Here is an 18,130-nt window from a genome sequence, read left to right as displayed (position 1 = left end):
CCGCGTCGGGCTCTGGGCTGATGGCTCAGAGCCTGGAGCCTGTTTCCGATTCTGTGTCTCCCTCTCTCTCTGCCCCTCCCCCGTTCATGCTCTGTCTCTCTCTGTCCCAAAAATAAACATTGAAAAAAAAAAAAAAAAAAAAAAAAAAGCACTTTATCTTGGGCAAAACCCAATCCCCAAATAAAGAACAGAACTGCCAAAGGTTTTGCTGTATGGTATTTAATGGCAGAGTGCATTGTAGGTTAGTGGTTGGGATTCCTAGCTATGACATATGCTAATACTGCTTCACTGCTGTGTGTCCCTAGGCAAATTATTCTACTTTATTCTCTAAAATAGGGTAATAACAGTGTCTACCTCCTAGAACATTTATGAGAATTCAGTGAAATAGTGAGGGTAAGGCCCTTGGTACAGGGGCAACCTACAGGAATAACCCAAATGTTACCTGTTACAAAAATATTTACTTGAGTGGTTACGATCTCATTATATGCGGTGGTTACTCTCTCATTGTCAATTCGGAGCTACCTTTCTGTCAAGAGTGGTGGACGTCTGCTGGTCTGTCTGGTTTTTATTTTTTTAAAATACTCATTTCATTTTTAAATCCACATTTAGGTAACAGCTAAGGCAGCTTTAGGTTTTAGTGGGATAGAGTTAATAGTATTCATTGTAATACTATAATAATAGTAAATAAATTCTAAAATAACTACAATTTATATATCAGTTCATAATTTTCACAATGCTTTCTATAAAGACTGACTTTGAACTTCATAGCAAGTTGCGATACAGTTAGGCATTTTTGATACCCGTTTTCAGATCAGGAAAAAATTTGGAGCTATTAAGGGACCTACTTGCTTTAGGTGTAGTCTCAGTGTGGCAACTGGAATGATCTTGATAAAACACAAGTTAGATCAGGTCAGTCTCCTGCTCACAGCTCCAGGTTTCCCATCCTACTTAGAAGACAGAGCAAAGGCCTTTTCCGTTTGCCTAGAACCCTCCACCCCACCCCTTACACTGGGCCTTTCCCTCAGGAGCCACCTCTGACCTGAATATTTAAAATCACAGCCCACTTCCCCACCCACCCCTGGATCTCTGATCCTTTTCTCTTTTTTCATAGCATTAACCACCTTCTGATAGAGCTTGCAGCTTACTTATTTATGAAGGTTATTATTTCTCACCCACTTCCCTCTGTGAGAATGTGAGCTCTGTAAGGGCAGGGATCTCTTTTATTCATGAATATACCCCAAGTGCCTGGGAAAATGTCTGACACCTAGTAAGTACTCAGTAAGTATCTGTTGATTGAATGAATTCAGGGCAGATAGGATGTTCCAAGTTAATGAGCAATTTCCTTTATGCGGGGTCTGCTTCTGTTGCTTTGCCTGTTTTGCTCTAGGGGGGGAAAAAATGAAAGGGTTGCTTAATCCAGAACTCAAAGAATTGGCCCAACTGGTGCTCTTAGAAGTTGCTTTCCCAGCAACACTGATTGTCCTTTCCTCAAGAAAACATCCTGTTACTGAATGTTCTTTAAACTATCTTTCAGGGGTGCCTGGCCGACTCCATGGGTAGAGCTTGTGACTCTTGATCGCAGGGTTTTGAGTTCAGGCTCCACATTGGGCATGGAGCCTACTTAAAAAAATGAGTAATAATAAAATAAAATATCTTTCAAACCTTATGCCAGAGGCTATCTTTTTTTACAATTTTTTTTTAACATTTATTCATTTTTTTTTTTTTTTTTTTTAATTTATTTTTGGGACAGAGAGAGACAGAGCATGAACAGGGGAGGGGCAGAGAGAGAGGGAGACACAGAATCAGAAACAGGCTCCAGGCTCCGAGCCATCAGCCCAGAGCCCGACGCGGGGCTCGAACTCACGGACCGCGAGATCGTGACCTGGCTGAAGTCGGACGCTTAACCGACTGCGCCACCCAGGCGCCCCATAACATTTATTCATTTTTGAGAGACAGAGACAGAATGTGAGTGGGGAAGAGGCAGAGAGAGAGAGAGACAGAATGCGAAGCAGGCCCCAGGCTCTGAAGCTGTCAGCACAGAGCCCTAGGCGGGGCTCAAACCCACAAACCGTGAGATCATGACCTGAGCCGAAGTTGGACACTTAACCAACTGAGCCACCCAGGCGCCCCAGAGGCAATCTTTTTTTAAACCAGCAGAAGACCAAGCAAGAGGGGCATAAACAATTGTGATGAGTGAGGTGAGACGTAACAGTAAAGTGGATGGCCCACTGGGAGAGGACATGGCTCAAGAGAGATTAGAGGCTCCAGTGCTGGAGTCACTCGGGAGAGAGTGGGTGGTAGGGTGGGGATTTAGGGGAGTGGATGATTTTTTCCTCTGGAAAGCCACAAGGACTCAGACTATAAAACTTCAAGGTCTATTCCAGTCTGGTGGTTATTGTTCATCCAGACAGAGAAGAGGAAAGTGACAGGCAGCGGTCTTTCCCAGCGCACACTAGTTGTTATATTCAACCCGGGCTTATGCATGAGTCTCTAGCTGGGAAGCTAGTGCCATTACGTAAAGGAAGTATATATACTTATTTATTTTTGAGGTGGGGGGGAAGGGCAGAGAAGGGGAGGACCCAAAGTGGGCTCTGTGCTGACAGCAGAGAGCCCGATGTGGGGTTCGAATTAACAAACGGTGAGACCGTAACCTGAGCCAAAGTCTGACGCTTAACTGACTAAGCCACCCAGGAGCCCCCAAAGGAAATATACATAACTGAATACATTAAGCGAAGACGACTATATTTGGCCTTGAGTTTGGGCCCACCTGCTTTTGGAGAAAGTTAACTTTGGTTTGAACCAGGTTCTGCTTCTCCCTGCTGGCGCCTGGCCTATGGGCATTAACCACCCCAGGGCACAGGAAGTACTGCTATAATAGGTGGTTTAGCTATTTCTGGGCAATTCCATATTAATGTGGATGTCTTGTGCCAGAGAATTTGCTAGAGATTGTTTTCCTGACTTTGTGTGCACTTTGAAAAGAAACACAGAAAGGAAAAGCGACTTCCCACTTAACCTAACATCATGGTCCTGATCAGCGGTTTCACTTTCAGCATTGATAAACCTTGCAGCTCTGAAGGGGCCCCAGTTGTCTTACTTAGGGATCTGTTGCTAGACCACGGATCTCACGAAACGAATCCACCCTCTTGTTTTTCTCCAGGACCTTCTGACCAGTTTGGAATGTGATCTGTATTTTGTACTCAAGTGTTTCCCAAGCATTTTGACAAGAGTAATTGAAGTCAAATAACTGTGTTTAGCTCAACTGTATTAAAAATATAAATTGCACGGCAGCTCTCTGTATTTTCTGGTTGAGCCAAAGCAGATTTTTCTAAATATAAGCCAAGTTTTGCGTGTTCATGGAGCCTGTGAAATGGGCGTCTTACTTGAGAGCTTATGACTTGGAAGGTTAAAGGGGATGCTTCAGCATGAAGACCAAAGCGTCACAAGCCGGACTGTGAAATAACGGTTGGCTGTACAGACGCCATGCAGTGGCTTAGAAGGATAATAAGGTCTCGATCCTCATCTGGGACATGTCTATCTTCTTTTGTAAGATCAATGCCTGACAAGAGTACCCAAAGTCCCAATGCTATGTCAATGCTTCTTTTCCAACTCTTGCTTCCCAGTCATCTCTCCCTCCTTTTGCAAAAGAAGAAAGACCTCTCCCTGACTTATCTGGAGTCACTACGGGGTATCAATTCTCAAATGCTTTGGTCTCAAGATCCCTTGACAGCCTTAGAAATTATTGAGAACCAAAGAGGTTTCGTTTATGTGAGTTCTATCTATTGATAAGTACTGAATGAGAAATTAAAACAAAACTGTTAAAGCACAAAAATAAACAAGCCCATACTCCATTAGCTGAGAGAGCTCATGGCATCATCACACAACATACAGCTTCCGGAAAATTCTTCTGGAAAATTCCATCATGCATTTCTGAGAGAATGAAAGTGGAAAGGGCAAATAACATCTTACCATTATTATTAGTATTGTTGTTGTTATTATTATTATAAAAATAGTTTTCATCTTAAGAGCTCCTTAAAGAGCCTCTGGGATGCCCAGGAGTTTCTAGACCACACTTTGACAGTGGCTGCTATAGTGTTTGGGCACTATAATGTTAAGAAATTTCCAGATCATTACATAGAAAATTCCAAATTGTGTTCAGCAAAGGAGTTGCCCCTCCGGTAAAATTTTACTGTTTACATTTAAGAATTATATATATTGTCTTGATGAGTTGTGCCCTAATAATAATGGTAAGGATCATCAATCTATATCTCAACATGCATGTGTATTTTTGTTGCCAAGAAGTGCTTCCAAACTCACACACTTATGCCATTAGGGTAAAATTCTGCAGGGGAAGTAGAAAATCATGATGGAAAACTTCTGGCAGCTGGACGAAAATTGTTTCAGTTTTCCCTTCCCAGTCTTGAGTATGCTACATAGGTGCCTTCAAAGGAATTTTACTTTAAAATGTCTGAGTACCTGAAATTATATTCCTTGCAGCTGTTTAAATTATAAAAAATTTAAGATGCAAACCTCAAAATATATGAGAGGCTGCGTGTATTTTTCAAAATTATTTGAGAGGAATACAAGCAAAATACCTAAAGACCCCTAAGGCAGGGTGTCCAAGGGTGTCCTTTTATAGATGCGGCTAATGGGTTTGAGGTAAATATTCCTCTTCAGTGAAATAAATATTTCCTAAATGATCACACAAACTATTAGCAGTTTCATCCATCAGCCAAAAGGGAGTGGCCAAAAATGTGAAGAGCGATGGCTCCGACCTGGGATTTTAGTTTCTTAGCTCTTGGAATTGTCAAGGGAATCTAAGAGGATTTTCCTCCAGTCTGAAGGCAATACTCCTTACCTCAGAAAATTAAAATACCTGAAGTGTCTGTCACATTCTGACAGAACATTATTTTCGAGAAGTGAAAAGTCACTGTGGGTTTGTAGGACAGAGATACACAGGTTCGTTTTTTCTTGAGAGATTTGTCTAGTCAGCAGAGTTCAGGTGCCTGGACTAATTTCTGGATGGGAAAAAAATGAACCCGAGGCTCTGATTTTTCATTGCACTTGTAACCCTCAGGAGAAGCACCGACATAAAAGGGATTAGGTTCGCATTTCTTCCCAGAACTTCTTGCAGACGCAGCTCTCTGGCCACTTGGCCCAGCCTTGGCACAGCATTTACCACGTGGACACCCAACATGGCACGGCCTTTCTGGGCTGATGCCCAGCTGGCCTTCCCTCAGCAACTTGTTCCTCTGAATTTTCAAATATTTAATTACTGTTAATGACAAGCTTTGGATTTTAAAATGATCAGATGGAGAATTTCCTATACAAGTAAATGGATAGAAGAAAACAAAATAAGGCTTTCAGGCAAGAAGCAAGTGGAGGTATATTTCCAAGAATTTTTTCTGCCTTTCTCCAGTTCATGATGTGAACTCTGTGTCAGATGACATCTGTGTGCCAGAGGCAGAGAAGTTTCCAGATTCTACTAGATGGTATTTATGACTGTGCGTTAAAAAAAAAAAAAAAGGAAGCGTGCCTGGGTGGCTCAGTTGGTTAAGCGTCTGACTTCCGCTCAGGTTGTGATCTCATGGTTCGTGGGTTTGAGCCCCGCATCAAGCTCTGTGCTGACAGCTTGGAGCCTGGAGCCTGCTTCAGCTTCTGTGTCTCCATTTCTCTCTGCCCCTCCCCCACTCACACTCTTTCTCTCTCTCTCAAAAATAAATAAACATTAAAAATTAAAAAAAAAAATTTTTTTAACGTTTATTTATTTTTAAGACAGAGAGAGACAGAGCATGAATGGGGGAGGGCAGAGAGAGAGGGAGACACAGAATCTGAAACAGGCTCCAGGCTTTGAGCGGTCAGCACAGAGCCCGACTCGGGGCTTGAACTCACAGACCGCGAGATCGTGACCTGAGCTGAAGTCGGACACTTAACCGACTGAGCCACCTGGGCGCCCCTAAAAATTTTTTTAAGAAGGAAAAGCAAACAAACCTGTTTTTAAATTTTAGAATAGTTTTAGATTTTAGAAATCATGGAGATAGTACGGTTTTCCCATCAACCCCATTCCAAGTTCTCCTATTGTTAATGTCTTATGTTAGTGTGATATATTCATTACAGTTAATGAACCAATATTGATATATTTTATTAACTCAAGTCCATACATTATTCAGATTCCCTTAGTTTTTACCTAATACCCTTGTATTGTTCCATGGTTTCATCCAGGATTTGGTTGTCTTGTCTCTTTAGGCTCCCCTTGGTTGTGACAGTTTCTCAAACTTTCTCTGTCTTTAATGGCGTTGATAGTTTTGAGGAATACAAGTCAGGTTTTTTGTAGAATGTTCCACAGTTTGAACTGTCTGATATTTTCCTCCTGATTAGAGTTGGGTGGTAGGTGTTTGGGAGGAAGATTGCAGAGGGGAAGTGCCATTTTCATTACATCATATTGAGGGTACATTCTGTCAACATGACTTAGTGGTGTTAACCTTGGTCACGTGGCCAAGGGAGTGTTTGTCATTTTCTCCACTCTAAAGTTTAAAAAATAAATAAATAAAATAAAGTTTTGCTTTTATTTCCTTTTCATACTGTCCTCTTTGGAAGGAAGTCATTACATGCAGCCCACACTTAAGGGGTTGGGAGTTACAGTCTTCCCCGCTGAGGGCAGAGTATCCACATAAATTAATTTGGAACCCTTGTGCATGGGAGATTTGCCTGTTCTTCCCCATTTATTTAATCATTTATTTATAGCAGTGTAGACTGGTGGATATTTGTTTTATACTTTGGGTTACAATCCAATGCTACTTCCTTTATTTTCTTGTTCAAATTGTTCCAGGAAAATAGCCGTGTGTGTGTGTGTGTGTGTGTGTGTGTGTGTGTGTGTGTTGCATGGTGTTTGTATTATATTCCGTTCCAGGCTCATCTTACAGGTTTCCTGCTCCAATCTGAGAATTAGCCATTTTTCCAAGGAGCTCTGGTCCCTTTTGTTGGCATATCATATTAGAAACCAAGATCTGGGTTGCCTCTCTTCCTTTCTATTTAAAACTAATAAACAGACTAATTTTTTCATTTCTAAGATGTCTTCAAACCTCTGAACTGATAGAATTTTTCTTCATTCAGCCCTAGTGTCTTCCCTGTAAGTAATAATAGTGTCTTATGTTTATATAATAATTCTGCATGAACTGACCGATATTTACCATTAAAAAGGGATTCATTGGGGCGCCTGGGTGGCGCAGTCGGTTAAGCGTCCGACATCAGCCAGGTCACGATCTCGCGATCCGTGAGTTCGAGCCCCGCGTCAGGCTCTGGGCTGATGGCTCGGAGCCTGGAGCCTGTTTCCCATTCTGTGTCTCCCTCTCTCTCTGCCCCTCCCCCGTTCATGCTCTGTCTCTCTCTGTCCCAAAAATAAAAAAAAAAAAAAAAAAAAAAAGGGATTCATTACAACAGATCATCTGAAATTTTTAAGCACTGTGACTTTTCTCCTGCTGTGTTTGGTATTCTGAAATGTCATCAGTGTGTGATTAGTCTGTACTATGTGGCTAACCAGCTGGGGAGTGACCAGGCAAGCCTCAAAAAACATTCTTTTTGATATTGGGGCCAGCAATACCCATACCTGCTGGCAGAAATTTAAAAATCTAAATGTTACTGCTTTGTTACCTAATATCTCACCATCAGGGAAAGATAAAGGACGAAAATGAAGACAGCTGCCTTGTAGCCCCACGGGTGGCTTGCTCCTGGTAGCTAGGGTTTAATCCCAGGTATGTTTTTCAACCACCAGCATACTTTTCAAATTAACTTGGCATTTATGACTTGAAGCAATGAACCAAAAAGTAAAAGATTGCTAAGACAACCGTAGGGTTCTGGTGAACCACAGCCTGTTTCTCAGTGACTGGTCTCATGAGTCCCCTTCCATTCCAGGTCTGACCGAGATGGCTGTCTTCAGTTGTGAGGCCCACAATGACAAAGGGCTGACCGTGTCCAAGGGTGTGCAGATCAACATCAAAGGTAAGCACCAGGGCCATGTCCCCCAAGCCCCTGAGCTCTGCAGCCAGCTACCTTTAAAACTTGGGTGGGTTTGAGCCCTGGCTTCCCCACTGACTTCCTTTGTGACCTTGGACAAGTCACTTAACCTCTCTGGCTTCAGTATAAAATCGGGATAATTACAGAAGCTACCTGTTTCTGAGGCTTAAATAAGACAGTGCAAGTAAAAGCTTTCATAACAGCGCCTGGTGCTTACATCTTTGATAAACATGAGTTCATATAGTTTTGCTTAGTCTGAGAAGAAACTAGGCTGTGATGTCTACCCTTGATTTTCTTAGCTCCTGTTTTCATCTTTCCCTCTGCCACCTTGAACTAGTCCCCATTGTCCCTTGAAGAGCCTGCGGGGGAGGGGGGGGTGGCTTAGGGCATTGATTGAAGGAATGGGCTCTGTCCTTCCAGGGCAGCTGGGGCTGAAGCAAGTCTCCCCCGGCTGCTGCCCTGAGAGGGGCAGAAGCAGGGGAGAGCCCAGAGCCCCTGTGCCTCTTCCTCCTAATCTTCTTGTCGCTCTCCCTCCCCCTGAGCTGGGATATAACATAACGGAAGAGTTGTGTTTGAAGACCCCTGTGCTAGTGGAGATATTACAGTCCAATCGTCTGCTTCATCCTCCTCTCTCCATGGGATCAAGGTTATCAAAACCTGGAACCTGAAAGTCAATACTGTCATTTTATGCCTTTTCAAATCATATTTCTTACCTTCTCTCATAGAAACTCAAGCAAATTTTATGTTTATTTGTTCTTCATTTAAATAACGAGAAGCAAATATTGAGTTCATGTTCCTTTTGGTCTTAATCTTGGGGAAACAACACAAGCAAAAAGCAGAATGTGTTTAATAATGAGTTAAAAGGTAATACACAGTGGGGGGACTCAAAATTGCTAAAGAAGTTATACTTTCATTTTGGCAAACAACTAGATGAAGGTGATGAGGGAGCATTTTCTGAAAGTTCATTGGAATAAAACAAAGAAAAAAAAAAGAGCAAACTGAAACTTACTCCCGGAGGAACTGTATAACTTCCTTCCTCATTTCAAGTCTCATTATGACAATTTTCAAAAGAAATGTTGGGAATTTCAGGAATTCATGAGTAGGTGTGAAGTTATAAAGACATTTTCATAAAGTACAAACACCTTATAATGTAAACATTTATATAAAACGAGTGACAGTTTTTGACATTTTATGCTTCACATAGCATGTCAGCTTTTTTTTTTTTTAAATCAATCCCATTTCTAAAACTTATGCTTTGGGCTTTCATTTTTTAAAAAATTTATGCCAAAGCAACCAAGCCTCCCTTCTTATAATCTATTATTAACTATAATACACATGGCCAAATGATGATCGGAAAGGCAGACATTTGAGGGTAATTCTACAAATAATCTATTCAGGGAAGTGAGTCAAAGTGCCGATTCTTTCCCGTTCACCAAGCTGTGTGTCTATTAGTAAACAGAAACTCCTGAATATGGTACCCAGTGCACTTTACATGGTCTCAGCTCTCCTTCCCCCATCTCCTGCCCACCCTGTCTTTGCCTTTATGTCTCCCACACGTTCCCCAACCCTCGTCCCTGTGTTACCTTATTCGGTCCTCACCACAGCCCCATGGAGCAGTGCTGTTACTGTCTTCATTAATAGAAAAAGGAACAGAGTTTAGAAAAGGCATTTAAACTGTGGCCTGGGCCATAGAGCCGGCTAGGTGGTAACCAGACTCCCCAGTGCCTGCTGGTGCCCACAGTAATGGGCTTACTGCCTCCTGCAACCAGCCTCCAGTGTTCTGCTGAGGGACAGACAGACCTGACAGCTCTGGGGTCAGACAGACCTGAGTTCAAGTCCCCGTTGTACTGCTTACGAGCTCTGTGATCTTTGGTGAATTTTTAACTTCTCTGATCCTCAGTTTCCTCATCCATCAATGAGGATTGGAAGACTACCTGTCTGATAGGGTTCTAGCAACGAATAGATGAAGCAAAGTCCATAACTACGATGTACATAACTACTAGGTACATAACTTACTATGCCAGACCATAGTAAGCACTCAAAAACAACAGTCCTCATTTTTGCTTATAAATGTGATCATCACTACTAATTAAGAATTAAATTTAGCATAAAATAAGACTCCCCAGACTTCAGATCTTCCTTAGATTCTGTGTTGTTGTTGTTTTTTTTTTCTAAGTTTATTTTTGAGAGAGCAGGGGAAGGACAGAGAGAGAGGAACAGAGGATCGGAAGCAGACTTTATGCTGTCAGCACGGATCCCGATGTGGGGCTCAAACCCACAAACCATGACATCGTGACCTGAGCTGAAGTCAGATGCTTAACCGACTGAGCCACCCAGGCGCCCCCGGTCCTTCCTAGATTCTAATTAAAGGGCCTATCCATGTCCCCCATGTGGCCAGGATCGTTGCACACCTGTGGTATTACCTGCCTCCACTCCCAGGAGATGCAGTTGGCCCTTTTGCCTGAACTGACTCTCCCCGACTAGAAAGCTTCTCCCCACTCAGCCACACACGCACACTCATGCTACCATAACACTCTCTCTCCTGGGCTTGGGGCTCTCTCGATCTCAGGTAATGTGGGTCTCCCCTCCTCAACCCAGAACTGCACAAGCATTTGATCCCATGTAGAACACTAGCACCCAGGGACGTGCCCGCATACAGTAGAACAGTGAACACCAGCTCAGTGAAGGAAATAGATGTCTTGACATCCTTCCCCAGCTAAGTTCTCACGTCATCAGTGGGTGGGAAAGCAGGTCTCTGCTCCACTCCACTGGCCCAGGCAGAACCGCGCTATCAAGGGAAGCCCTGTCTGTAAGCTCATATGTATTACTCTCAGGCATAACCTGGCTTCTTTTTAAAACTTGGGTTTAATTTTCCTAATCTTAAGAAACGGAAACAGGTTTGGTATTAATGTGTTTGTTTGGTAGCTGTGGCCGCCCGTGGTTTATAATTGTGTTTGTTTGTGTGTCTTTGTTTTTATGTAGCAATTCCCTCCCCACCAACTGAAGTCAGTGTCTACAACAGCACAGCACACAGCGTGCTGATCTCCTGGGTCCCGGGTTTTGATGGATACTCCCCATTCAGGAATTGCAGCATTCAGGTAAACCTCCAGGATGAAGAGGGAAGTGGCCGTTTGGTGCTCTGAGGGTCTACCTGATTCTTCTTCCTCCTGAGGATGGGTGCCGAGGCCTTCAGCACCTCTGTCCAGGGTCCATTGACCTCCTTCCCACTCAACGTCCACCGTACATGCCCCACTTTATGGTGCTCTGCCTCGGGATGCTGTTTCCTTTCTGCTCAAAGTCCAGGGCCCATCCAGAAGGGAAACAGGTTTCCAGGGTAGAATGTCGTGAGAACAAGAGAATTAATTTTTTTCAATTAATTTTTTAAATTTACTTCCAAGTTAGTTAACATAGAGTGCAACAATGATTTCAGGAGTAGATTCCTTAATGCCCTTCCCCATTTAGCCCATCCCCCCTCTCACAACCCCTCCAGTAACCCTGTTTGTTCTCCATATTTAAGGGTCTCTTATATTTTGTTTTTATATTATTTTTGTTTCCCTTCCCTTATGTTCATCTGTTTTGTATCTTAAAGTCCTCATATGAGTGAAGTCATATGATTTTTGTTTTTCTTTAATTTCGCTTAGCATTATACCCCCTAGTTCCATCCACGTAGTTGTATACACACACACACACACACACACACACACACACAATGGAGTATATATATGTATACATATATATATACATATATATATGTATATATATATACATACAAACGTATATATACATACAAACGTTTATATATACATACATACATACACACAATGTGTATATATATATACATACATACATATATGTATATATATACACACATACATATATATGTATATATATACACACATACATACATATATATTTATATATACACATACATATATATGTGTATATGTGTATATGTGTATATGTGTGTATATATATGTGTATATGTGTATATATATACACATATATATGTATGTGTACATATATACATATATACGTATGTGTGTGTATATATATACATATATGTATGTATATATATATATACACATTGTGTATATACGTATGTATGTATATATATACGTTTGTATGTATATATACATATATGTGTATATATATATATATATATATACACTCCATTGTGTGTGTGTGTGTGTGTGTGTGTGTATACAACTACGTGGTTGGAACTAGGGGGTATAATGCTAAGCGAAATTAGAGAAAAACAAACACACATACATATATGTGTGTGTATATATATATATGTATATATATATATATATATATTTACATATACATACATACACATACCACCTCTTCTTTATCCATTCATTCGTCAATGGACATTTGGACTCTTTCCATACTTTGGGTATTGTCGATAGCGCTGCTATAAACATTGGGTACGTATGCCCCTTTGAAACAGCATACCTGTATCCCTTGGACAAATACCTAGTAGTGCAATTGCTGGGTCGTAGGGTAGTTCTATTTTTAATTTTTTGAGGAACCTCCATACTGTTTTCCAGAGTGGCTGCACCAGTTTGCATTCCCACCAGCAGTGTAAAAGAGATCCTCTTTGTCCACATCCTCGCCAACATCTGTTGTTGCCTGAGTTGTTAATGTTAGCCATTCTGACAGGTGTGAGGTGGTGTCTCGTGGTTTTGGTTTGTATTTTCCTGGTGATGAGTGAAGTTGAGCATTTTTTCATATGTCGGTAGGCCACCTGGATGTCTTCTCTGGAGAAGTGTCTATTCATGTCTTTTTGCCCATTTCTTCACTGGATTATTTATTTTTGGGTGTCGTGTTTTTTAAGTTCTTTATAGATTTTGGATGCTAACCCTCTATCTGATATGTTGTTTGCAAATATCTTCTCCCATTCCGTCGGTTGCCTTTTAGTTTTATTGATTGTTTCCTTCGCTGTGCAGAAGCTTTTTATTTTGATGAGGTCCCAATAGTTTATTTTTGCGTTTGTTTCCCTTGCCTCTGGAGACTTGTTGAGTAAGAAGTTGCTGTGGCTGAGGTCAAAGAACCTGGTGTAAGAAAGTGGTCCAGGTTCATTCTTCTGCATGTCGCTGTCCACTTTTCCCAGCACCACTTGCTGAAGAGACTGTCTTTATATCATTGGATATTCTTTCCTGCTTTGTCAAAGATTAGTTGGCCATACGTTTGTGGGTCCACTTCTGGGTTCTCTCTTTTGTTCCATTGATCTGAGTGTCTGTTTTTTGTGCCAGTAACATACTGTCTTGATGATTACAGCTTTGTAATACAGCTTAAAGTCTGCAGGAGAATTAATTTTTAAGGTACAAAAACACATCCCTAAATTAGGACTGGCTTGTGACCAGGAGTTTGGAAAGTCAGGTACTTGTCAGCCTGGCTCCTCCTGGGCTAGTGGCCATGAAGGGCATACAAGCATGAGATGGGTCATTTTTGCTGTCAGGTACAGCACCTTGGCCCATGGGTCCCTGGACAACCTAGGGCACTACAGGCCTTGCAAAGTCTTCACCCTTTTTTTTTTTAATTTTTAAAAAAAGTTTTATTTATTTTTTGACAGAGACACAGGCAGAGCATGAGTGGGGTAGGGGCAGAGAGAGAGGCAGACACAAAATCTGAAGCAGACTCCAGGCTCTGAGCCATCAGCACGACATGGGGCTTGAACTTGCCAACCACCAACTGAGCCACCCCAGCACCCCAATCTTCACCCGTTTTTAAGCACTAACTAAAATTGGTATAAAATAATGCCGTAATAAGTATACAGCCTAGCCATCCTAAAATGGTACCTTTCCATGATGTAGGCTTTGCTTTGAGTGTTCATTTCATTAAAATGGAAAGGGTAGCAATAACACTGTTTACCGAGTGCCCACAATGACCCAGAGGCTTTGCGGACATTATCTTACTTAAAACCTATACCATGGGGCACCTGGGTGGCTCAGTCAGTTGAGTGTCTGACTTCAGCTCAGGTCATGATCTCACGGTTTGTGAGTGGGTTCCATTGTGTAATGGTTAGCATTCTGGACTCTGATCTCACGGTTTGTGGGTTCGAGCCCCGCGTCAGGCTCTGTGCTGACAGCTCAGAGCCTGGAGCCTGCTTCGGATTCTGTGTCTCCCTCTCTCTCTGCCCCTCCCCCGCCCATGCTCTGTCTCTCTCTGTCAAAAATAAATAAAAATTAAAAAAAAAAACCTACACCAGCACTGCAGGTGCTCACAGAGTGCTCACAGCCCATGAGTGGCAAAGTCAGAATTCAAACCCAGAAAGCTCTGTTGCCAAAGGCAGTGCTCAGAACCATCTGCTCTTCTGTGTCTCAGAAGAGACATTGCTTATGGGAGCAGGTAGTTGAACATGTTTGGATTATCCACTGAAAACATGAATGCATTCTGCCTTGTACTTCCTCAAACAGTAGGGTCAGAAATTGTTCTTAGTTTCATAAGCGTCTTGTCTTACTAGCGAAAACATGTTAACCTGACATAGGCCACTCATGCCAGTTCAACTTGAAGCAGTGAATTCTAAAGAATTTTGTGTGTTGACAACCAGATGTTTTTAATGCCAAATGGAATTAGTGTCTGTGTTTTTATTGCCTCCCACTCTTGTCTAACAGCTGTTCCTTCTCTGAAAAGTGAAAACATTCTATTATCCCCAAAATAGCCTCCACCCTCACCCCACCAACTCCAGCTTTCCTTAATTCTTGCCCACTTTATTTGTAAACCTCCCAAGGGCTGGTAAGTGTTAGGAATTCTTGTGTCTACAAAGTCCTCACCAGGGGTATCTTTTTTTTTTTTTAAGCATATATTTCACAGACCATAATATTCACCCATTTAAAGTGTATAATGTCTTTTTAGTATGCTCACCAAGGTGTGCAACCATCACCACTGTCTAATTGTGTCTATATTCATAAAAAGATGTTGGTCTGTAGTTTTTCTTGTGTTAGCTCGTTCTGGTTTTGGTATCAGGGTGGCACTAGCCTTATAAAATCAGTTGGGAGACGGGGCGCCTGGGTGGCGCAGTCGGTTAAGCGTCCGACTTCAGCCAGGTCACGATCTCACGGTCCGGGAGTTCGAGCCCCACGTCGGGCTCTGGGCTGATGGCTCGGAGCCTGGAGCCTGTTTCCAATTCTGTGTCTCCCTCTCTCTCTGCCCCTCCCCCGTTCGTGCTCTGTCTCTCTCTGTCCCAAAAATAAATTTAAAAGTTGAAAAAAAAAATTTTTTTTTAATAAAAAAAAAAAAATCAGTTGGGAGGGGTTCTCTTCTCTTCTCTTCTATTTCTTGGAAGAATTTGTGGAAGATTGATGTTAATTCTTTAAATATTTGGTAGAAATCACCCGTGAAGCTATCTGATCCCGAGCTTTTCTTTGTGGGTAGTTTGTTTTTTTGTTGTTGTTGTTGTTTTTATTTTTTTTTTCAACGTTTATTTATTTTTGGGACAGAGAGAGACAGAGCATGAATGGGGGAGGGGCAGAGAGAGAGGGAGACACAGAATCGGAAACAGGCTCCAGGCTCTGAGCCATCGGCCCAGAGCCCGACGTGGGGCTTGAACTCCCGGACCGTGAGATCGTGACCTGGCTGAAGTCGGACGCTCAACCGACTACGCCACCCAGGCGCCCCTGTGGGTAGTTTTTAAAATACTGCCTCCATCTTTTTACTTAGTACAGGTCTGTCTAGATTTTCTATTTCTTCTTGAGTCAGTTTTAGTAGTGTGTGTCTTTCTAAGAATGTGTCCACTTCCTCTGAGTTCTCTAATTCATTGGTGTACAATTATTTATAATATTCCATTACAAGCTTTTTTTCTTCTGAGGATAGTAGTAATGTTCCCTCTTTTATTCCTGATTTTAATAATTTGAGTCTTTCCTTCCTTCTGTGTGCTTTGGGTTGTTTGCTATTTATTTATTTATTTATTTATTTATTTATTTATTTATTTATTTTAAGTCCCTTAAGGTAGAAGGCTAGATGATTTTATGTATACTATATATTTCCTTCTAAGCACTGTGTTAGCTGCATTCCATAGGTTTTGGTATTTGGGTGCTTTTTTTTCCCCCATTCATCTCAAATTTTTTGGTCATTTCCTTGTGATTTCTTTTTTTTCTTCCTCTTCTTGGTTATTCAGGAGTGTATTGTTTAATTTTCACATAGTTGTGAATTTCTCAAATTTTCTTCCTTTGTTTCCAGTATTATCCCATTGCGTTTGGAGGATATACTTAAATGATTTCCTACCTTTTAAATTTACTGAGGCTTGTGTTTAATGGCCTAGCATTAGTTCTGTCCTGGAGAACATTTCAGGTGCACATGAGGGGAAGGTATATTCAGCTGTGGTTGGGTAGAGTGTTCTATATGTCTAGGTCCGGTAGATCTAGTTAGTTTATTGTTTTGTTCACTTCTTCTGTTTCCTTGTTGATCTTCCGCCCAGTGGTTCTATCTGTTATTGGAAGTGAGGAATTGGGGTCTCAACTACTGTTTTTGAATTGTCTGTTAGCCCCTTCAATCCCATCAGTTTTCGCTTCATGTATTTCAGGGCTCTGTTGTTAGGAACAGCCAGGGCCTGTTTCCTTCTATACATGTAGATGAAACTGAAGCATGGACCAGCTCTTCTTAAAACTGCTGCTGAGCTGTATGAAGACTTTAAGACCTGAGGCTCTTGCCCATGGTTACCCTCAGGGAGACTTTGAGGACCAGTACTGCCCCCACCTTGATAGAACAGGTCTCTAGATGGAGGTGAGATAGAGTATGGCAGTAGGAAGATCTGAAAACACCAGCTCACTCCTGAAGGTAGAAGATGATCACACACAAGCTTCACTTGCTTTCTCTCCTTTTGCCTTGGCTTTGGGAAGCCATAGCATGAGTGAAAAATCATCCAGTGATGGCCAAATGGCAGGCCTTCCTTGCCCATCTTGGATCCTGGGGTGCCAGATGTGGTTATTCTGTCTTTGCCCCACCAGCTAGCTCCACCTCCCTTTACCCATTCTCCTTTCCATCTCTGGTAGGGTTACCAGATTTAGCAAATAAGAATACAGTTATTTTACAAGTTAAATTACAGGAGTAATTTTGTGACACACCTGTACAACTAATTACTTGTTGTTTATCTCAAATTCAAACGTAACTGGCTGTCCTCTGTCTTCTCTGACCAGTCCTAGCAGAGTTAGTCAGGACTGACTCTAGAAGTTATCCTTTTATATGCTGCAGATTAACAATGTATTCCCACTTTTGAAGGAACCAAGCATAATTTTGTAGCAGGTCCCCAGTCCATTACAATTTTAAACTCTGACTTGGTAGCATATGAATGTTTTGGACACGATTCAGATCCACGCACTAGCAGGACACACCCTCCCACTTCCTTTGGCCCTGATGTTAGTTCCTTTCTTCACCCATTTTTGGGCTGCATACTCCATTTCTATTTTTAACTCTCCCACGTACTTCTTGCTATTTCGTGCCCTCCTGTCCCCTAGGACCCACTGAGAAGGACGGTTATAGAAACCCCGTCTTCTTCCAGCAGTTGTGCTCAAAGAGCGTCCCTGTGCCTGGAAATGCTTCACGCGTTGCTCCGGAAGTGGGGCAGGGGTGGAGAGCCAAAGGTTCCCTCCACCTCAGTTTCAGGGATTGGTCACCAGGAAGTAGGTGCATACTCGAAAGCGTAGAAACAAAAAGTATGTTCTGCCAACAGCCACCACCAAGATAAGCACGTAGCTCTTTGTTTCTCCTCTGGAGGCTCCTCAGGCCAACTGGTGCTTTCTTGTCACCCAGTGGAGCCTGTGGGTCTGAGTCTGAGGTGAGACTTGGCCCCAACACCACCCTCTTGGTATCCACTAGGGGATTTAGAATTCTAAAATGTTTGTGGCCCCTTGGCCTAAATTTCAACACACGTATCCTGAAATAATGGCATTGTGTATCCACACCCAATGACTACCAGCCTGTTATTATCAGGGATACATGGAGGGTTTAAGACTTTTTTCCTCCGTTCTTGTGTTTTAGATATCATTTTCTATTTTCCGATTTTATGAGTACTACATATTGTAGAAATTTTGAAAAACGTAGCGAAGGGGCGCCTGGATGGCTCAGTCGGTTGAGCGTCGGACTTTGGCTCGGGACATGATCTCGCAGTTCGTGGGTT

At 42.2% G+C, this 18,130-nt stretch overlaps 1 protein-coding gene across 2 annotated transcripts in view; it reads left to right on the top strand.

The window, feature by feature from the left end:
- The window catches only part of MERTK (MER proto-oncogene, tyrosine kinase), a 126,827-nt gene that overhangs the window by 51,267 nt on the left and 57,430 nt on the right, over window positions 1-18,130 (top strand). For both annotated transcript variants that reach the window (XM_043604001.1, XM_043604000.1), the window contains exons 5-6: window positions 7,909-7,995; window positions 10,993-11,108. In XM_043604001.1, coding sequence (XP_043459936.1) covers window positions 7,909-7,995; window positions 10,993-11,108 — 203 coding nt within the window. The remainder of the gene's footprint in view (window positions 1-7,908; window positions 7,996-10,992; window positions 11,109-18,130) is intronic.

The sequence above is a fragment of the Prionailurus bengalensis genome, chromosome A3, assembly GCF_016509475.1.
Source record: "Prionailurus bengalensis isolate Pbe53 chromosome A3, Fcat_Pben_1.1_paternal_pri, whole genome shotgun sequence".
NCBI lineage: Eukaryota > Metazoa > Chordata > Mammalia > Carnivora > Felidae > Prionailurus > Prionailurus bengalensis.
The sequence above is the reverse complement of the archived record's forward strand: the minus strand, read 5'-3'. Positions and strand labels throughout refer to the sequence as shown.